This window comes from Microplitis mediator, chromosome 1, assembly GCF_029852145.1.
Source record: "Microplitis mediator isolate UGA2020A chromosome 1, iyMicMedi2.1, whole genome shotgun sequence".
Taxonomy (NCBI): Eukaryota; Metazoa; Arthropoda; class Insecta; order Hymenoptera; family Braconidae; genus Microplitis; species Microplitis mediator.
Window position 1 is genome coordinate 20079210 of NC_079969.1, and position 22335 is coordinate 20101544.

The following is a 22335-nucleotide window of genomic DNA, read 5'->3' on the forward strand; positions in this document are numbered from 1 at the left end:
CATTCATACCTAGTTCCGAGTCCCAAGACAGAATGCTTCCTCTCAAAATGATACCACCCAGCTACTTCCTTTATTGTATTCCATCTTCGATCCGCCACTCACCTTATCACTATATTGACGACCATATTGATCCGCCCTTCTCTAACGATCACAGTTTTGGGAATAACCACTCACTATCTTCTGATTGGTTACTCTAACGTTCAAGGGACCTATATGATTATCTCCCTTATCATAGAGCCGTGATGTCCATCCAACCACCGATAAGCTGGATGCACATTGGTCCCCCAAAAAAATTAGAATACTTACGCTTGTAAGTAATTTTCAATACCTGGTGGAAGTTCACCTCCTTTCTCCATGAACACCCCAGGGAGAACAAAGACCCCGAGCATATATAAGGAGCAAGTCTTTTCTATTGTGTTGCCTCGCCTTTGTCTTTATTTTATATTTCTTAACACCGATCATATCGTCTAACTATTCGGAAGCGATCAGATCTATTTCAATTTTACTTTTGGTTCAAGACTCCAGTCTAAATTTTCGATACATCTCCATTGAAATACGCTTCAATTTCCCATCGCAATTTGCTACTACTTTTCGATTATTAAATCCGAAGTATAATTATTGCCTATTTTCGGAAAACGGGCCTAACATAACATTTTTCCTAAGATATTCATTTTATTCACGCAATTATTGCTCCAGGTCGGAACGCGCGATTACGTGAATAGTGCGGGTTGAATTAGAAAATTATCTAGCCTCCTGTGCGAGCGTGAATTTGGGCTTGTAAATTCAGCGAAAGTGATTGTGAATAACTCGGTGCCACTTGAAAAGAGCCAACCTCAACGTGATCACCTCCATTCAACGCTACTCGAGAGGGTCCAACTCGCCACGGGGTGTCCCAGCAATTGTCCAGCCAACACCAGGTTACAGCAGCCAGCACCTGTTGTATTGTAACAACAAACATCTTCAGACTAAATAAAACTACCTGCATCTGTAAGTCCTGGTATTTTCATTTTAACATTAAGAATAATATACATATTCCTGACCTATATCCATGCTCGGTACCAAATAACGTGGTCCTCGTTACCCGAGTAAAGAACTTAAGTGTCTTGACTCGAAATTAAGGGACTGTCATATGTTATGTCTGTCTGGACGTAACAAGACCTTGTGTTTTCGTTTGCAAGGCCTATCAGTAAATATAAAAGAATAAATTTAATTTGCCTTTTAAAATCAAGTTCAGTTTAAGTGTTATTATTATATTACATTACAATAAAGAATATTAATCAAATTCAAATTAACTTTTCAAATTGATTTACGCACGATTTTCGATTTAATGAGTAGAACGCCACCACGTTCTCAAACGGACAAATTTCGAATTTCCAAGAATTTTAGACATACTACAGTATATACAAATGAAGTATATATTGATTTATAGTTTCTGTGTAACATAACTGTATAATGAATCAGCTGTAATTTTTGTATCATGTTCCCATATAGCAGTTTTTTTTTCAAGGTTTGTACAAGCTTGCTTTCAAGTTCTATAGTTGGTAGCGTCACCATTCACGTATGGGTCCCGCTCCAGATATTTGGGGCAGATTTGAATTGCTAGTCTTATGCTATCTTTCCACAAGAATTTAGATGAAGTTATTATTCAATTCTTGGGGAAAATCGGCGCCAGAAGTATGTTGAATCTACCTTTTTTTTTTCCTTTTTGGCTATCGTCCCGATAAGGCCACGTGCCAGATCCTGTAGTAGTATCTACCTTGCGCATGGCTTGCTCAAGATCTGCTCATGTTGAAACTGGTGGGGAAAGGAATAGTATAGGGAGTATCGCGCGTTTTGAGCAGATCTTGGGCAAGCCATGCGCAAGTATCTGCTGCAAGTTTCTTGGGCAAGAAATGTGTCAGAAACTTTTGGCTGCACCATGTTAGAAATATCTTCGATATTCTTGCCTACAATACCATGAGCAAATCATGCACAATTGTTTAGTCAGTTCCTTGCGACACAACTTGCACAAGGCACATACGTATAGAAAGAGTTACTAGTAACTATGGGCCTTGCACAAGGCTTTTATACAAGAACACTTGCCTAAGTACGTGTCACTTGGGTTCAATAATCTGTATTTAGATTATATAACAAAATTTTTTTCGAATCAATGTCTCTTTAATTTTTAAAAATCGTGTAAATACGATGATATTCAGATATTCAAAAAAAAGTCTAGAAAGTAAGTAATTATTCGTATATTCTATTAATACAATTAAATAATATTATAATATTTCAGCAGAACAATGTATTCCAGTTCTCATATCATTATTATCAATTACATATGTACAATCATAAAGTAGACCTATATGTAAAGTATTACGATCCATGATTTTATCTTATTTTTATAAATACTATATTTATTACTATTATTATTAGTATTTTTGAATCGTTTTGTTTGACAAAAGTTTGAATACATAAAAAAATAAGGAACTAAATTTTAGCGTGTCCATTAAGTATAATCGCATTTACGATTAATGAGAAAGAAACTGCCGTCAGAAGACCACGGCGTAATAGTTATAATAAAAAATTTTGATATCGTTTCTTTAGATAAAGTAAAAGATCTAGTACCCGATTAGGAAACTAGTACTCGATTACTCCATATATTTGTATATTTATATTTAGTAAAATTTAGTAAATATAGATATACAAATACATGATTGATCGGGTAATTCCCTGATCGGGTACTGGGTCTCTTACGTTACTTTGAATTTAAAAGTTCAATTTTATATTTATTTAGTCGTGTCATATTTTTCGATATCATTCGTATCTTTTTTTTCTATCTGATACTCAACTTTTCCATTTATAAATTTATCGATTACATGTGTCATTTATAATTAATCGATTTGAATCCTCATTATTCAGTTAGGGATGACGATAAAAGCATCTATGCGATGCGTGTTTTTTTAATGTCAAATGTTGATGCAAGACAAGGACATAATCGACTATGAGGCCGCGTAAATAAAAGAAAGATTACATACAATAACGAGAATAAGTTCTATCGATAAAATATTCTCAATTTCATTATCATATCTGATGTTTCTATACTGACTGAGTATTGTTTTTATAAAATTGATATTTTACGTTGTTTTCTCTTGATTTTTCACATTCAGTGATATATATGATAATCATTTATAAAGTTTAATGAATACAAGGAGAATCTTGCGGGAGTAAAATTAAAGATTTTTTTTTACTCTCTAAGTTTGTGCCAGTCGGCAATTTGCCGTCTAGGTGAACTACAAACTTCATTCCAATGAACCAATGCTGACCCTTGGCATTTTGATCCACCAAGTTCTAGTCGTCCAATCACCTAATTAAAATCATTTTCAATTTATTTATTACTTACTTATTACTATTATTAAAAAAAAAAATTAATAATTTGGTAATTACCTCATTTTTCGTAACACGGTCCCAATCTAATAGCATAAATTCCAGGCTGATATTTCCAAGTCCATCGATGCCATTAGGTATCTCAAAGACAAAAGATTCATTAAAAACTGGACTCAGCGTCCGTTTTTTAACGTGTGTCTTTTTCTTAGCTATACGTTGTGAATTATAAAGTAAATATATTTTAACATATGGGTCAGCCAAACCGGTAACATCCATCTTTGGTAAATTTCTTGCTTTCAAAACAACTACTGTTAGTCGATTTGCTGCTGGCTGCCAGCACAAAGAAACTAATAGCTCTCCTCTACCTTGTGATTGGATCTATGTTATGAAAATAATTAATAGGATAATTATGTTTTTATTTTTAAAATACAAAATGTGCAGGATTTTCCATATAAAATCAACATCTTTTTTCATTTTGATTGTAACTAAATTAACTCCGTGACTTGAGTTGCTTAGAGCAATATGGATAGTTAGAAATGGAAAAAGAAAGTGTTCTATATTTACTTCATTTTTAAACAGCAATTCTTTATCTAATTACTCATCATCGTCACTGTATTAAATTTTATGAATATTTGTACTCAAAATTCGCTAATAGAAAATTGAAAAACTGAAAAATATTGGGTTTTTTTAATAGTTGAAGTAAAACTTAATCGAGACTTTCTCGAGAGTAAAAATTTTTGTAAAAACAGCAGATACTGAAAGTAAATATAAGTTTTGAGACTATTCAATTTCCGTTCATAAAAAAAAACTTCCCTGGCGGACCCAATATTACGGTATAATTACCGTACATTACGGTACTAGGGTAGTATACCGTAATTCTACCATAGCCTTATCGTGGTCCTGCCATAATTATACCGTAATTATACTGTAGTCCTACCGTAATCTTACCGTAGCGTGACTGTACGGATACGTTTAATTTACAGTAAAACTGCGATAAAAATACGGTATCTACTTGGGCGATCATCAGTAGACAAGTGCTTGTTCTTGATTAAAAGTAATATCTTTACTGATAATTACAAGAGTCACCGTAAAGCCTATACACGGAGAAAAAAATATAGTAACAATTACAATATTGTAGTAAAATTGACTAACAGATATGAGTAAATACATTCTATATTTTAACTATTACAAAACATTTAGTAAAATTTACTGGTGTGAAATTATTACATAAGAAGATATTAAAAATTATTGTGCGTAATGTATTTTTTGCCCACACAATTATATTTTTGACCATCTGTATAGTGAATTTTACTATAATTATTTTCATTAAATACAAATTTAAGAAATTATATTTTCTAATACAATATAGTATTTGTTAATATACAAAGATATTAAAAATTATAATGCGTAATGTATTTTTTGCTAACACGATTATATTTTTAACTTTCCACTAAGAAAATCGGTGATTTTTGAAAAATTTGGGAAGTTATTGTTTTCACCCCGATTTCCTAAAATCGAGTTTTCATCAGATGTCGACGTTTTGAGGTCCTCGAAAGCTATTCTGAGTATTTTCAGAATGATGTCCGAGTGTGTGTGTGTATGTGTGTGGGGAGTGTGTGTAATAGGGTGTATCATTTTAAGGCTATATTTTTTTTTACTGCTATACTGGAAAATCTGGTAGTATATAGAAAATTAAAAGTTATGCCGCTGGGCTAAAGGGTTTAAGTCCGATAGCGACTTAGCTCATCAAAAAATTTGATTTCCCATTTAAATAACACGGGAAATTTTTTTTATAACTTTGAGTATTTTTAACTCGTGAACAAATCAATAGATCGAATTAACTAATACATATTTTTGTAGAAAATTGAACGCCCCACAAAAAAGGTCTCTTATCATTTTTTGATAAATCCATCTGTACATAAAAACCCTGATTATATCTGAACTAAAACCCCCGGATTTATTTTTACTTCTTGAAGCTATTCTTAAAAGGGTTTAGAAAAGATTGCCGTTAGAAAAATTAAAAATTTCGATTTTTTACTTCTTTATTAAGAACCCGATGAAAAAAGATTTTGTCTAATCATATATAATCATGCATAATTGTCTATATATGATCAGATCCGAAAATTGGCCAGGTCTGATCATACATAACTTGATCTGTTTATATATGAACAGATATGTTCATATATGATCATGCATGAACGAATATAGTCATTTTTAGAATCTCATTTAGAATATCTGTAAATTATTAATTAAGTAGTTTAATTAGGATTTATTGTCTTCATCAATATAAATGTCGGTTAAAATTAAATAAAAAAAAAAAAAAATTATTAACCATTGACTATTATTTTACTACGAGGTCACCCGTTCAATTAATGTCCCACGTCGATGCTGCTTAACTTTGGTAATCGATGGTTTGTTGTCTGATCCTCTAGTCTGTGATACACTTACAATTGAGAAACGTTTATGGCATTACTTAACTCAAATAATCAAATTGATCCATCCTACGTAAATAATGCACCTAATGATAAATTTGGTTTTGTACATAAAATACAATAGAATTCATCAGATACATATAATCAAATCTATTTATCTATCAACTTATAAATATTCGTATATCAATCGATTTCGATTAATACTTTTAAATTGCTGCCGGAACCTTTGAATATTTTTTAAGTATTGGGGATTTAAGTTTGATTGATAGTTGACAGAATAAAAATTTAATAACATTGATATTAAAAAATTGCCATATTATTTAATATATATATATATATATATATATTAGACTGATTAAAAAAAAATCGACTAATTTTTTTTTTCTTCATTACATCGAAAATATTGTTAGAAATGACGAAAAAAAAATACTGTGAAAGTTTGAGCTCTTAATATTAATATTAACAGCTGCCGCATCGCAATTTTCTATTTCCCATTTAAATAACAAGGGAAAATTTATTCTTTAAGCTTTGGAATTTTGTAGCTTTCGGTAGGACCAATACTTTTAAATGTTCAAGACATAATTTTATGGGAAATTTGATGCTCTACAAAAAAGGTCTCTTATAATTTTTCAATATTTTTATTTCTTCAAGAGTTATTCAAAGTTAAAGTTAGATTGACGATAAATTTTTACATTTTTAAATGTTTTGACGCAACCATCAACTTTATCGGAAAATTTTACAGGACATTTTTTGTAGAGCATTTTATTTCCTACAATTTATCTCGGAGAAAATTTTTGATATTTCTCACAAGTCGTAAGTTATTCGCAATTAACTGAAAATTTAATGTAATTAATTTTAAGCAACAAAATTTAGATTATTTAAGAAAATTTTCAGTTAATTGCAAATAACTTACGACTTGTGAGAAATATCAAAAATTTTCTCTTAGATAAGTTGTAGGAAATAAAATGCTCTACATAAAATGTCCTGTAAAATTATCCGATAAAGTTGATGGTTGCGTCAAAAAATTTAAAAAATGTAAAAATTTATCGTCAATCTGACTTTAACTTTGAATAACTTTTGAAGAAATAAAAATATCGAAAAATTATAAGAGACCTTTTTTGTAGAGCATCAAATTTCCCATAAGAATATGTCTTGAACATTTAAAAGTATTGGTTCTACCGAAAGCTACAAAATTCCAAAGCTTAAAAAATAAATTTTCCCTTGTTATTTAAATGGGAAATAGAAAATCGCGATGCGGCAGCTGTTAATATTAATATTAAGAGCTCAAACTTTCACAGTATTTTTTTTTTCGTCATTTCCAACAATATTTTTGATATAATGAAGAAAAAAAAAATTAGTCGATTTTTTTGAATCAGTCTAATATATATATTTAAATATTTATGGTTTCATATCAATGAAGTCTGATCAGATTTAATCACACATAGACATATATAACTACATAAAGGTTCATATCAGTCATGTCTGATCAGATCTAATTATATATGGATTTGTATCAATCATGTCTGATCAGATTTAATTATGTATAGACTTATATATGATCACATATAGGGTCATAACAGCCAGGTATGATTGTATCTAATTATATATAGACTCATATATGATCAGATCTGATCATATATAGACTTATATATGGTTACATATGGAGTTAGGACAGCCAGGTATGATTATATCTAATTATATAGAGACTCATATATGATCAGACTTGATCATATATAGACTTGTATATGATTATATATGGGGTCATAACAGCCAGGTATGATCAGATCTAACTATATATAGACTTATATATAAATAGATCTGATCATATATATACTTATGTATGATTATATATGGGGTTATAACAGCCAGATATGATTATATCTAATTATACATAGACTCATATATAATCAGATCTGATCAGATCTAATTATATATAGACTTATATATAGTCAGATATGATCATATAAAGACTTCTATATGGGCTTATAACAGCCAGGTATGATCAGATCTAATTATGTATGGGGTCATATATAATTATATATGACCCCATATATAATCATGCATGATTATATATAACTTCATATATGATTATATATGATGATATATGATCATATATATGAACATATATAATCATATATGATTAGACAAAATCTTTTTCATCAGGAATGTAAAGCATTGAAAAATAAAAAACGTGAATAAAGCAATCAAAAAAATTTATTTTTTTGATTATTTTTTTTTTTTTATTGCTAAAAGCTACACAACAATAATTTTAAAAAAATTTTTACTCACATTATTTAAATAATTGTTATAAACAAATGCATTGTTCAAAAGATTTAATAAGATTTTAAAAGTATTCATAAAAATGACTTTTATTCATAATTAATTAAGCAATTGAGTTAAAGCTTCGGTTAAAAGCTCAATTTGTTTAATGATTAATGGAGAATAAAAAAGACTTGAAGTGTTGTAGTTGTGTCTTCAATAAGTTATTTTAATAACAATGAAGAAGAGCAGAAAGATAGCGACAAGTCCAAGTGTACAATAATTTAAAAAATTATATAAAAAATAAATTTTTTCTACAAAAAAAAAAACGCATGGTTGTTTTTAGTATTTGAAAAAAAATATTGCAAAAAAATATTTTTTTAAGAAACGATTTTTTTCTTAAAAATCCTTATTTTTTTAAGCCTTTTTTTTCTCAAAAAAAAATTTTATTAAATCTAATTATCAATGCATTTGTTTATAACAATTATTTAAATAATGCAAGTAACAATTTTTTGCAAATTGTTGTTATGTAGCTTTCAGCAATAAAAAAACCAAATAATCAAAAAAATAAATTTTCTTGATTGTTTTATTTACATTTTTTATTTTTCAATGCTTTAGATTGTTAATAAAATCGAAATTTTTTAATTTTTTCACTGGCGATCTTTTCTAAACCTTTTCAAGAATAGCTTCAAGAAGTAAAAAAAATCCGGGGTTTATAGTTTAGAAATAATCAGAGATTTTATATAAGCTTTCAACAAGTAAAAATTAACTAATTTTAACAAAAGCATAGTTGATTAAAAAATTGGGGTAAAAATTTTTTGTCTGTAGATTATTATTGATTTATGTGTTCAGAAAGTACCAAATTGTTTTATTCCTTAATATTTAAATTTCATCGACTCTGGGCCCATTTTGAAAACACTCTGATTTCATCCTGTACTCATTTTGAGCCTATTTTAAAAACACTTTGATTTCATTCTGGACTCACTTTGGGTCCATTCTGAAAACTCTTTGATTTCATTCTGGATGCCCTTTGGGTCCATTCTGAAAACACTTTGATCTACTCTGGATCAATTCTGAAACCACTTTGGTTTCACTCTGGAAAAAGGGCACAAAACCACTCTGGAAACATACTGGATTTAGAATGTTTACATTCTAACTATGATTCCAGAGTGTTTCCAGAGTGGGTTGACGGTCGCAAGGGTTCTCATAATAAATAATATAATAGCATAACAATAAGTAAAATATAACTTACAAAATATAAAATGTACATAAAATATAACAATATATATAAAGTATATACTCCAAGAATTTATCGCTAAAATTTAACTTGAATAAAATAAAGTAATCACAACAAAAATGAATGATTCTTCGTCTGAAGGTTCTACCGACGAGCAATGTTATGCCAAAGTTACTGGCAGTTTATGTTATGAGTATTATAAATACAATAATAAAGTTTTATTTGAACTGTGAATTTTAAAAATTTTTTACTTTAAATTATATTACTGTCCTTCGCGGAGTAAAATTTTTATTAGTTTTGGATGCGCGCCCTGACCGGCAAAACCTCGGCTTCGCCTCGGTTTTGCAAAAGTCGGGCCCGCCTCCCCTCCCCACCATTTGCAAAGTCCTCGGTTTTGTAAAATACGCAGGTATTGTAGTATAATTAATAACCTTATTGTTAAACGTAATTTCGGTGGAGAATCAAGAAAAATAATATACGACCCACAGCCAAAAAGTTGGATACCCTGGCGCATGTGATATTATGGCCGAGGCGAAACCTCGGCCATAATATCACATGCGCCAAGAAATCCAATTTTCTGGCTTAGGGACGTAATATACGATACAATACCAAAAACGGGTTTTTCCGTTATCCTTCATGTTTTCTATTGTGTTTCGGTAATGTGCAATAAGTGCTAAAAAAAAAATTTTCTTATTTTTTTTCTGTCTACACGGAAAGATTGGAACCCGACTAGTTACTGTTCTGCACCAGACTCAGTACGGTGCTGGAAGAAAATGCTCGATTGTGGTGCAGCGCCACACTGATTACTGTGCGGAACCTGACTAAGTCGTGTGCGCATATAATTCAGTCAGGTTCTGCACAGTAATCAGTGTGGCACTGCACCCCAATCGAGCATTTTCTTCCAGCACCGTACTTAGTCGGGTGCAGAACAGTAACCAGTCGGGCTTCAATCTTTCCGTGTACATACTGGTATGTTTATAATATTTGAAAATGAAAAAAAAAATTTTTTGCATTCAAAATTCTCATTCTTACTTGTTAGTTTACTATTAGATCTTTTAGATAATTATTTAATAAAAAATTATTTTAAATAATAGAAAATATTTAAGCTTCATTTTCAGATTAAAGCTTAAATTTTTTTTACTTTTTGTATTTGCACTAAATGTATTACCTTTTAAATCATGAGACCTGTATTTTTGATAACTTGAATAATTTTCTAATCAATTTAAAAGATAATATAGTTGCTTGAGATTGTATGTAAGCAAGCAAGTTGAAAAAAAATAATGTTAATAAAATAAATTTTAAATGCTCCAAGAAAAGTCCGTTATGATTTAATATGGATTCCTCTATATATTTTATTTATTGCATACCTTTAAGCTTCGAGGACAAATTTCTCGGCATAATGATATCTCTTGGTTGTCCATATTTTCTAATCCAAAAATAGAAGACAAACTACATATAACTTCACCAATCATAGCATCACGAGAATACCTATCAAAGCTTAGCACAATAAAGTGCAGACTGATTTTCTTTAAATAAATAAATAACCATTATTATACAAATAAAATAATTTAGCCTTAAGGGAGACCACTAGTGTGACCGCCGGAAAAAAAGATGATTTTAGGGAATTGAAAAAAAAACTATTGCATGGAATATTTTAAGGATACATTTGTGCACGGAGAGAAATTCCAAGTAAATATGCCTATGCAGCACAGTAATCATTACATTACTATATAGTTTGTGTAACACCACTCTTATGTGACTGCTTATATAAACTATAGAGTAATGTGATTATTACAATGCTGCATAAACGCAGAGAATTTTTGAGTAAAAATTACCCATAAAATTTGGTACTGTAAGGACATCTAGCCAGTAACTAAATTTTTACTAGGTTGTTAGTAGAAATTGCACTTCATCTACTTGATATCGAGTAGTATATTTTACAATGTGCATGGGAAAAATTTTGATATTTACCATATGTCTTTATAGTATCAAACACTTTGGGTAATTTTTACTAAAAATTTCTCTGTGTGTAGGCATATTTACTTGACATTTCAGTCCGTGTGGATATGTAATGAATACAAGATCAAATTTTTGGACCAAAAAATTCAAAATTCATCGAATTATTCACAATTTCCTAACGCTCCAGAAAAAAAAGTTCTTCCACTGCTGTAGTGATGGCGATCTTCACAATGTATGAAATCAAAAAAACCAAAAAGTTTATTAAACTAGAAAGTATTTCCCGTACAATGACCCTTGGACTAAGAAAAAAATTGAAATTTAACAAAATGACGGAGTTTTGAAAAGAAATTCCAAATTTGGCGCGAAAATTTGATAATTTTTAGTTTGCCGAAATTAAATTTTTGATTCGATCAGAAAACTGAAGTTTCATGGTAAGTAGAATTATATATAAAAAAATCTACAATTTGAATCAAATTAATCGGATGATTTGTCTTCGAGTTATAACTGCAACAATTTTGAAAAATGTATTTTCGAAAACCGATAAGTGGATGCACTTCAGATGGCTGTAACTAAAAAAAAACTATTCGAGATATGCACTTTTAATTGGAGTATATTATTTTTGAAAGTAAAGACTACCGAACTATGCAAAAAAAAATGATTTTTTCAAACTCTCACACTAGTGGTCCACCTAACAAAAAATATTTAAATAGTTGATTTACCTGCAGTTGGCTCTGAGAAACACCAAAAAAGGTAAAATCTTCATCATAAACAGGATCACGGGTGTTTCTTAATACTCTTGTTTTTACTCTATCCTCTTTATCTGGTAACAGCTGAAGCTTAACATAAGGGTCACTGGTTTGATGTCCACGCGCAGGCAATCCTGTGCATTTGACAACTGTCACAGCGAGAGCGTTCTGATCAGCCTGATAGCGTAATTTGAAAACTAGTTGTCCTAACCCATTTGTATTGGTGTGACCATTAACAAAAGCACGCTCTGCTTTTTCACTAGATTCAAATTCAGCTTTATCTTTCTCATTTTCAGTAGTAATTGTTACTTCACAAGGTGCCTGCTGAGGTGTTATACCGTTGACTCCTGGAAGTGATTTAAGTTGAGAAGAATGATTGTTAGGGTGCTCAAGTGGTTGAGAACCAGTTGGACTTGGCGTTTGTCCACCAGAACCAGGTGGACTTTTAGCGGGACCTGTAGGACTTGGGCTCTTTTTTAAGTAATGACTTGTACTTCCGGGACTTTTAACTGCTGTTGGTTTACGATGAGGTGGTCGAAATGCCAATGATTTATCCATACTTAATTTTGTATGCTCACGACGTCGACGACATAACCACCAGGTCATCGCGGCGGCGCATATTACTGCTATTGCTGCGATACACAGTCCCACAAGGGTGTTCGTTGATACTGAAATTTTTATTATTTAAGTTTGATCTAATTATTTGCTTGCATTTAATAAATAAGATATCAGTAATCGATCAATTGAATTATTTTATAAAAATAAAAACTAAGTTGTTGTTCAAGTACCATTATTACTTTTGAATAATAATGAACATAATGTATGGTCAATATTTGACATCACATAAAATATCATACCGATATATTCTAAAAATTAAAACTACGGTAAATATCTAGATCACATTTTGTTATTGAGAGTTTGAGAATTATCATAATTTCATTACTTTAATTGATTGTCAGTTATTATTATAAGTAAAATTATACTTTGGATAAAAAAAATTTATTAACTAAATTCGAATACATTTAAATAAAAAGATGTAAAAAATATCGATGTAGAAAAGCACAATACGTCATTGGAAGTACCATCTGGTATTTAAAGCTAATATAAATAATCAAGTATAAATGAAAATACTTACCAGATTCAACAGGCCTTATCAAAGGTCCATCCTCCAAAAGACCATCGACCATTTTGGTCGTTTTGTTATTAAAAATGTTTATTGTATTCACAAAAAGGTTTATTTCTTTAATTAGACGATAGACGCGGGCGTTACGTACGGCGTGCAACCGAATCCTTCATGTCCAGAAACACTACCGAGGAACGTCGATCAATAGTTAGTTCGACGTGACTTGCGCGAAGGGTAGTTTTCCATTATTATTTAAATATAAGCGGAAATTCAACTATCAATTTTTTGTAATTTTAATTAAGTATCTTTAACCGTCAAATAGATTATTAGAACAATTTTAATTCCAATTTTCTTAATTTCCTTCAAGTCATCAAACGCACTGTAATTTATCCAAGTAATAATGGATGACTTTTAAAGAAATTTTTTAAATAGGATTCGATTCATCCAAACGATGTCAGTGGTGGTAGTAAGGAAAATGTTTCATGCAGAGCTATGGAGGGATCATAGGTTGAAATTATCAACAAATAGAAGGAGAGAGTGCACGAGAAAAAACGCAACTTAAAATTAATTAATAATTATAGTCGTCAAATAAAAAATACTTTCCAAAGATAAATTTACCATCCAAACCAACAATTACTATTATTAGTAAAAAATTCCATTTCTTTGTTGATTCTTACAATCAGTATTGTGAATTTTATTAATTGAAAAAATTATAGTACGGATTAGTAATGATTAAATAAAGAATTGTAATAATTGATAATTATTTTACAACAATCATTCTGGAAATAACGATATTCAAAAATCTCTTTGATAATACTACAATTTCGAGTTAAGAATATTTGTAAGAGAAGAAGTTGAATATTACAATTCATTTAGAATAAATTACCATAAAACTTATATTTATTTTTATCCATTCAATAAAATTCAGTAGATAAAAGAAAAAATAGTAGCATAGAGTAGATAGTGATTTTCATTTGGAAACAAAAAAAAAGTCACTCATGACTGAAGTTATGTTTATATGAATTTCACAATAATTATTAATTTATATCCCGATTAGTATAATTTGTAAGATCATTAATTTTACTTCTTAACATTTGAGAAATAAGGGAAATGTCTCAATACCAGAACGACGGAGGGTATACGACTGTTTTTTATCGTTTTAAAAATATTCAAATCGATTATAATCCAAAATAATTTATTGCATCATATAGAATAGACATTTACCTATTTAAAAATACTCAAATTAGTTCATTTTTCTTCAATTTTATATAAAAAAAATTTTTTTCTATGACACCCAAAAGACCCAATACCGGAACGCCAAAATAGCCTTGTCCCTATATGGGAATTCGGTTGTCCTAATACCGGAACAGTAAATAAAATGAGTTATTTTTTGCATTATTTGCATTAATTCATAGTAAAAATATTAACAATTATTAAATAATATTAACCCGGGAAAAAATGATTTTGCCTAATCATATATGATCATGCATAATTGTCTATATATGATCAGATCCAAAAATTGGCCAGGTCTGATCATACATAACTTGATCTGTTTATACATGATCATATATGATTATATATAATCATGCATGAACGAATATAGTCATTTTTAGAATCTCATTTAGAATATTTGTAAATTATTAATTAAGTAGTTTAATTAGGATTTATTGTCGTCATCAATATCAATGTCGGTTAAAATTAAATAAAAAAAAAAAAAAAAAATTATTAATCATCGACAATTATTTTACTACGAGGTCACCCATCCAATTAATGTCCAACGCCGATGCTGCTTAACTTTGGCTATCGATGGTTTGTAGTCTGATCCTCTAGTCTGTTATACACTTACAATTAAGAAACGTTTATGGCATTACTTAACTCAAATAATCAAATTGATACTTTATACTTTTAAATTACTGCCGAAACCTTTGAACATTTTTTTATTATTGGGGATTTAAGTTTGATTGATAGTTGACAGAATAAAAATTTAATAACATTGATATTAAAAAATTGTCATATTATTTAATATCTATATATATATATATATATATATATATATATATATATATATATATATATATATATATATATATATATATATATATATATATATATATATATATATATATATATATATATATATTTAAATATTTATAGGTTTCATATCAATGAAATCTGATCAGATTTAATCATAGACATGTATAACTACATATAGGTTTATATCAGTCACGTCTGATCAGATCTAATTATATATAGGCCTATATCTAATTATATATGGGTTTGTATCAATCATGTCTGATCAGATCTAATCATGTATAGACTTATATATGATCATATATGGGGTTATAACAGCTAGGTATAATTATATCTAATTATATATAGACTTATAGATGATCAGATCTGATCATATATAGACTCATATATGGTTATATATGGAGTTATTACAGCCAGGTATGATTATATCTAATTATATATAGACTCATATATGATCAGACCTGATCATATATAGACTTGTACATGATTATATATGGGGTCATAACAGCCAGGTATGATCAGATCTAACTATATATCGACTTATATATAAATAGATCTGATCATATATATACTTATGTATGATTATATATGGGGTTATAACAGCCAGGTATGATCATATCTAATTATACATAGACTTATATATAATCAGATCTGATCAGATCTAATTATATATAGACTTATATATAATCAGATCTGATTATATATAGACTTATATATGGGCTTATAACAGCCAGGTATGATCAGATCTAATTATGTATGGGGTCATATATAATTATATATAATTATATATGACCCCATATATAATCATGCATGATTATATATAACTTCATATATGATTATATATAATCATATATGATCATATATATGAACATATATAATCATATATGATTAGGCAAAATCATTTTTTCCCGGGAATGTAAAACAAGTGTGAATGTAGCAGACATCAGACAACTTAAAAATTATAAATAAATACGATAAATAATTTAAAAAATGATATTTTTAAAAAAAGGACTATTAATTACAAAATTTTTATTATGCACATTTTTTGAAATTTTATTTCATTAATTGTTTACTCGATTTATAAATAATTTTAAATTTGTCTGATGTCTGCTATGTCACACTCATAATGTAAAATGTATTTAAAATTTTGAAATGATTAAATATTCAATGAAAATAAATATTTTGAACCGAAGAATAGAAACAAAATAAAGCGTTTGAGGTTACAGTACAAAAAATAATTTAAAAAATAACTAAACACAAAAATTTTTTTTTTATGATTTAAATTAGAGTTTATCTATATTTAATGCATTTTTCATAACAATCATACATACTGCATTAAATATTAGGGCTCCAGTAATAATTAATATTGCATTCGATTTAGCCAGTCAATAGAACTCACCATTAATGTATATCGATAACATTAATAACATGAATATGACTAGCTGTTCCGGTACTGGGCACGGGTTCATTTTGGTGTACCAATAGACAAACAGTAAAATCAAAGAAACAGAAGGGAAAAGGGGGCCACTAATTAGAAATGGCCACCATGATCGAAAAAAATTTGAAACTTAAAAATTCCAAAAATAATTTCTTAGTGATAAATGTTTTGTTGTGAGTTAAAAAATATTAATAATAATTGCTAAAGTTATACGAGTAGGCGTTCGAATAGAATAGTACTATGTCATTCGAAATTCGAATTGAATAATTAGAGTCTTTGACTTATTATTAGTATGTGATTGATGAATCATTATATGTGAACAATAAATACGAACGATGTATTGGAAAACTGAAACTGCCAAACAACTTTAAAAACACTGCTGAAATCTAATCTGCTGCCTCCACGATTCGAAACCACGACCTTACGAATATCCCTTGAAGGAAAAAAAATATTGACAACGGGGCCAGTCTTGGCACAATACCGGGCTACCGAGGCTCGGCCTCCCAAGGTTGGTCCGAGATCCGACCAACGTTCAAGTGACGAGTCTTGGTTTGCCAGTCTTGGGACAAGGTTCAGCCAATACTCAAGTGACAAGCCTTGGTTTGCCAGTCTTGGGCCAAGATTCAGCCAATGCTCAAGTGACAAGCCTTGGTTTGCCAGTCTTGGGACAAGGTTCAGCCAATACTCAAGTGACAAGCCTTCGTTTGCCAGTCTTGGGACAAGGTTCAGCCAATACTCAAGTGACAAGCATTCGTTTGCCAGTCTTGGGACAAGGTTCAGCCATTATACAAGTGACAAGCCTTGGTTTACCAGTCTAAATAACAAATGGTACCTAAAAACCCCTGGCTTCTGTGAATAGCGTAACAGCCTAGTGGATAAGACGCTTGCCTAGCAGTTATGAAGGACCAGGTTCGAGACCCAGCAAATGCAAAAAAAAATTAGTTTCATCGATTCACCTGTTTTTTCTGTGTACAAATTTATTTCCATATGTTACCATCACGCACATGTCTACTAATATTTTTGTTTTTTTTAATTTATTTTTAATAAGCATAGGTGCTTATTTAGCAACAGTCTTGGCACAATGCTGGCTCTCGATATTGGGCCAATACTTAGATGCAATCTTGGCACAATACTGGCATTGGTTATTGAGCCAATACTAAGATGCAGTCTTGGCACAACACTGTCACTCAAGCTTGGCTGGGTGTTATCATTTCGATGCTTAGACAGACTTGGGCCAAGCTTGGGCCTATTGTTTCTTCCTATAAGGGATATGAAGCACAACCACTGCTGCACTGCTACTCGGACGTTCACGATCAGTTGGAAATATCTTTATGTATTTAAAACGCAAACATTATTATAACAATAGTATCATGCTAAAGAATTAAACTCATTCGAAGTTACAGATTAAAAGTACGGTAGGCCTTGGAGGGTTAAAACGTCTTTTTAAAAAAGTGATTAAGTCTTCCATGCGCTTCGTTTAGGGTATTGAGGACTTGTATAGTATTTAAAAATATATGGTAGGCCATGGAGGGTTAAAATATCATTTTAAAAAGGTGATTTACTCCTCCATACGCTACTTTGAGGACATCGAGGACTTAAATAACATATTACATTCAGCGGCAAATCCAACATCGAAAGAACTGAGACTTTGGAGGCTCAAACTACAGTTTTAATTTTGACTCGGGTGAACAAGCCAAAGCATCGGCGCGAAACTGAATAAAGTGTACGAGTGAATTTATTATTGAACAAGTGAGACGCGTTCGCGTAATAATTATTAATCAAATAATTAATTACGCGTAATACTAGCATGAGAGTGCAATTTATCGCTTTACCGAGATAAAATATTATTTCTATTTTATTTTATTACATTCGGGTATTTCTGAGAGTTGCGGATTATCTCTTTCTCATCCGTTGCGGCAGCCGAGTCTTACCATGTAAAATGCTCTGACGTCACCAGTTGAGTATTTTATTAAGAACTATGTTGTATGTGTGTTGGAAAAATAAAATAAGTTTATATTATTTCGTCAATCGACTGTTTTGTTTTGAGTGCGAACTAACTTAGTCTTTCGATCAAGTATACATGATTCTTTTTTTTTATAATTGAGTTTATATGGAGTCAAGCCGAAATCGGCAATTTATATTTCGTTTGTAACTGATAATTCTTGAGGTATCGATAAATTATTTTGTTTTTTTAATATACGACTAATTATTTTGTTTAATTCTGATCAATCATTTATCGTAATCTAAAGTGCCTGATCTTTCTCCGATCCGCCACCCTGAGCCGATTTGTTTCTGATACCCTGGCGGACCCGATATTACGGTAGAATTACGGTAAGTTACCGTAGATTACGGTACGAGGGTAGTATACCGTAACATACCGTATCTTACCGTAGTTCTATCGTAACCCTACCGTAGTCATACCGCAATCCTACCGTAGCTCTACCGTAATTCACCGTAATCCTTCCGTAGTCTTTCCGTAGACCTACCGTAATTTACCGCAATCCTACCGCAATTTTCCGTAATTCTACCGTAATTTTCGGTCGTTCTACCCTATTTTACCGTACTTCTGCCATAATATTACCGCAATTCTACCTCAATCCTGCCATTTCATGACTGCAAGATAGGGTAAATTAACGGTAGAACTATGATAAAAATACGGTACCTATTTGTGCGATCATCAAAACAAAGTTCTGGTTCTTCACTATTATGAGTAATATCTTTGGTGTTGATTACAATACAGCCTACTAGCTATCGTATACTGCCGCATTACGGTGGTTCACGGTAAATAATTTACGTGATTAATTATAGGACATGTTTGTTCATACTTGAGAAGTTCTGATAAATCCACGCTGCGTAAATGTAAGGGCCTTATTTCCACACCATTTCTATCGATTCATTTTGTCTTTGTTTGGCAGATGGCGCCATGTAAATTTTCGATTCGAGTAATAAAATCCTAAGTAAGCATCAATTCCCAAAATAATAGGTTAGAGAACTAAAAGTGACTCAAAGGTTATTCTGTACTAATTTATGAAATGGTACAGCAATTGGGTGATTTTCCGAAAACATTTTCTTACAAGGTAATTAACTTTAAGATTATGTTAATGTTTATAAATTTTAACAACTTATTATTTATAACAGTGCCGATGAAATTGAATATTATCAATAAATTTTTTTCATTCACGGAAGCCAAATTTGAAGATAAATAGATCATTTGCTACAAATTATATATATATATTATAATCATAATTATATATATATATGGGGCATTCCACGCCAAATCGACCACTTTTGACCCCGACCCCTTTCGATTTGGGTGAAAATTTTTTTTCCTTTTATACCCGATTAAAATCATTTTTCAGAAAATTTTCAAATTTTTTTACCCAACCCAAAAAAAGTTATGAGTTTTTCAAAAATAAGGCTTTTATTTTATCAAATAGCTATAACTTCTTCAAGAATTGACTAATCGGGACGTTTTTTTTTTCAAAATTTTTGTCATTGAATGTACTTTAAAAAAAAAAATACAAAAAAATTTTATGATGATAAACTCTATGAAATTTTCAGTTTTTTTGAAAAAAACCGTGATTTTCTTAAAGTACGTCATGTTTTATTTTTTTTTTTATTTTCTCAAAAAAAACTTCATTTAATGCTGCAATTTTTCCCGCTAATCCTAGAGTGTGGCCGACTATTCCTTCTATTTTTTTATTATCAATTAAAAAAAAAATTTTGGCCCAGTTGGGCTTATTTTGGAGGATTACCACTATCAATGAATTTTTTCGTCTCAATTCTTCAAAGCCGGATGTCATCTATAAATCCTCAAAAATTTCCAGACTGATGTTTAGCAAAATAAGCCCAACTGGGCAAAAATTTTTTTTTCAATTGATAAAAAAAAATAGAAGGAATAGTCGGCCCACTCTAGGATTGGCGGGAAAAATTGCAGCATTAAATGAAGTTTTTTTTGAGAAAATAAAAAAAAAAAATAAAACATGACGTACTTTAAGAAAGTCACAGTTTTTTTCAAAAAAACTGAAAATTTCATAGAGTTTATCATCATAAAATTATTTTGTATTTTTTTTTTAAAGTACATTCAATGACAAAAATTTTGAAAAAAAAAACGTCCCGATTAGTCAATTCTTGAAGAAGTTATAGCTATTTGATAAAATAAAAGCCTTATTTTTGAAAAACTCATAACTTTTTTTGGGTTGGGTAAAAAAATTTGAAAATTTTCTGAAAAATGATTTTAATCGGGTATAAAAGGAAAAAAAATTTTCAGCCAAATCGAAAGGGGTCGGGGTCAAAAGTGGTCGATTTGGCGTGGAATGCCCCATATATATATTATATAATCACCGTAACTGAAGAATAGCATAAAAAATTACTCAATTTCTATAAAAACTTTTTTTCATCGATGCATCGAGTGATTAATTAATTGTTATTAATGTAACAGGTACAAAAACTTTCTCAGGTCGGTGATGCAGCAATATTTTTACATGAGATGACTTATCATGATATCTTGGCTTGCCAAAATCGACGAGTGAGGTATATGGAAACTAATTATTATAAATTAACGGTATTACATTTGCCTAATAACTACTTCCATTTATAACTGCATATAAATATTTTAAAGGAAATGTGCACTCGAGAGGAGGGTCACCGTGACACCTAATGATAATCACCACAATGAAGAACCGTAACTTACGGTAGAGCTACCGTAACTAACGGTAGTTTAACGGTACTTCTACCGTAACTTACGGTAATTTTACGGTGGCTCTACCGTAACTTACGGTACTTCTACCGTAGCTTACGGTATTTCTACCGTAATTTTACGGTGGAGCTACCGTTACACCACCGTAGGTTACGGTAGCTATACCGTAAGTTACGCTAGAACTACCGTAATTTACGGTAAACCTACCGTAATACTACCGTAGACCTACCGTAATATTAGATCCGCCAGGGTAATTGTTATTCGGTGATTATTGAAGCACCTGGCGGCCAACTTTAAATACTTTAAACAAGGTTGCCAAATTGTACGTGTACTCGGACATCACTCCGTTAGATCCCCGGTGGTGAAAAACCCATTACAATATACACTTACGCAAAAAATTGAAGGAACAGAAAAATTTTCGTTACAAAAATTAGCCGCCCAACTTTTTGGAAAAATCTTAAAAAGTATACGTGATAGCTCAAATATTAAAAAGTTTCTAAAAGAGCAGAAAATTTTAGTAACAAAGTTATCGACTTCCCGAATCGTAGCTCCATTATTTATAATTTTAATTGAACCCTGGCGGTTTTGAATCACCCTGAAAACACCCTGGAAACACGGTGGATCCACGGCGGTGGTTACACCGTGGAATCTCGGTGAATACACCGTGGAATCACGGTGGGTACACCGTGTAACCATCGTGGAAACACCGTGTATACATCGTGGAAACACCGTGTATACATGGTGGTAAAATGGCACAAACCCACCGTATAACCACCCTGGATCCACTGTAATTTCACCGTGTTTCCACTCCTAGGGTGTTTCGGCTAAAACTTAACGACAAGTTTCTGTCAAACCTTGGTTGGATAATACTTGTGAGCAAGTTGATGCACATCTACTACCGTCATCTGAATATAATTTGACAGAAAAACTTGCCGTCAATTTGAAGTGAAACTTTCAATCAACTTACCCTAATAGCCACTTTAGCTTGAAATTGATAGTAATTTGATGTTGAAATTACCTGAAATCTGCTACCCGAATTTGCCGA

General features: G+C 30.7%; 1 protein-coding gene across 1 annotated transcript; it reads right to left on the reverse strand.

Annotated features, from left to right (window-relative positions):
- Positions 1-2219: 2219 nt before the first annotated feature.
- LOC130677634 (synaptotagmin-4) lies at positions 2220-13391 on the reverse strand. The gene is made up of 5 exons (XM_057484467.1): positions 13135-13391; positions 11973-12667; positions 10662-10820; positions 3427-3744; positions 2220-3346 (listed from the first exon to the last, which is right to left on the reverse strand). The coding sequence occupies exons 1-5, from the start codon at positions 13184-13186 to the stop codon at positions 3227-3229; spliced, it is 1344 nt and encodes a 447-aa protein (XP_057340450.1). The 5' UTR covers positions 13187-13391; the 3' UTR covers positions 2220-3226.
- Between the last annotated feature and the right edge of the window lie 8944 nt (positions 13392-22335).

Excerpts from the sequence above, each read along its gene's own strand:
- LOC130677634 (XM_057484467.1), bottom strand. The coding sequence starts at position 13,186 with ATGGTCGATGGTCTTTTGGAGGATGGACCTTTGATAAGGCCTGTTGAA. Across the intron at positions 12,668-13,134 it reads GATAAGGCCTGTTGAATCTG|TATCAACGAACACCCTTGTG; the intron begins GTAAGTATTTTC and ends TAAAAATTTCAG. Across the intron at positions 3,347-3,426 it reads ACCGTGTTACGAAAAATGAG|GTGATTGGACGACTAGAACT; the intron begins GTAATTACCAAA and ends GATTTTAATTAG.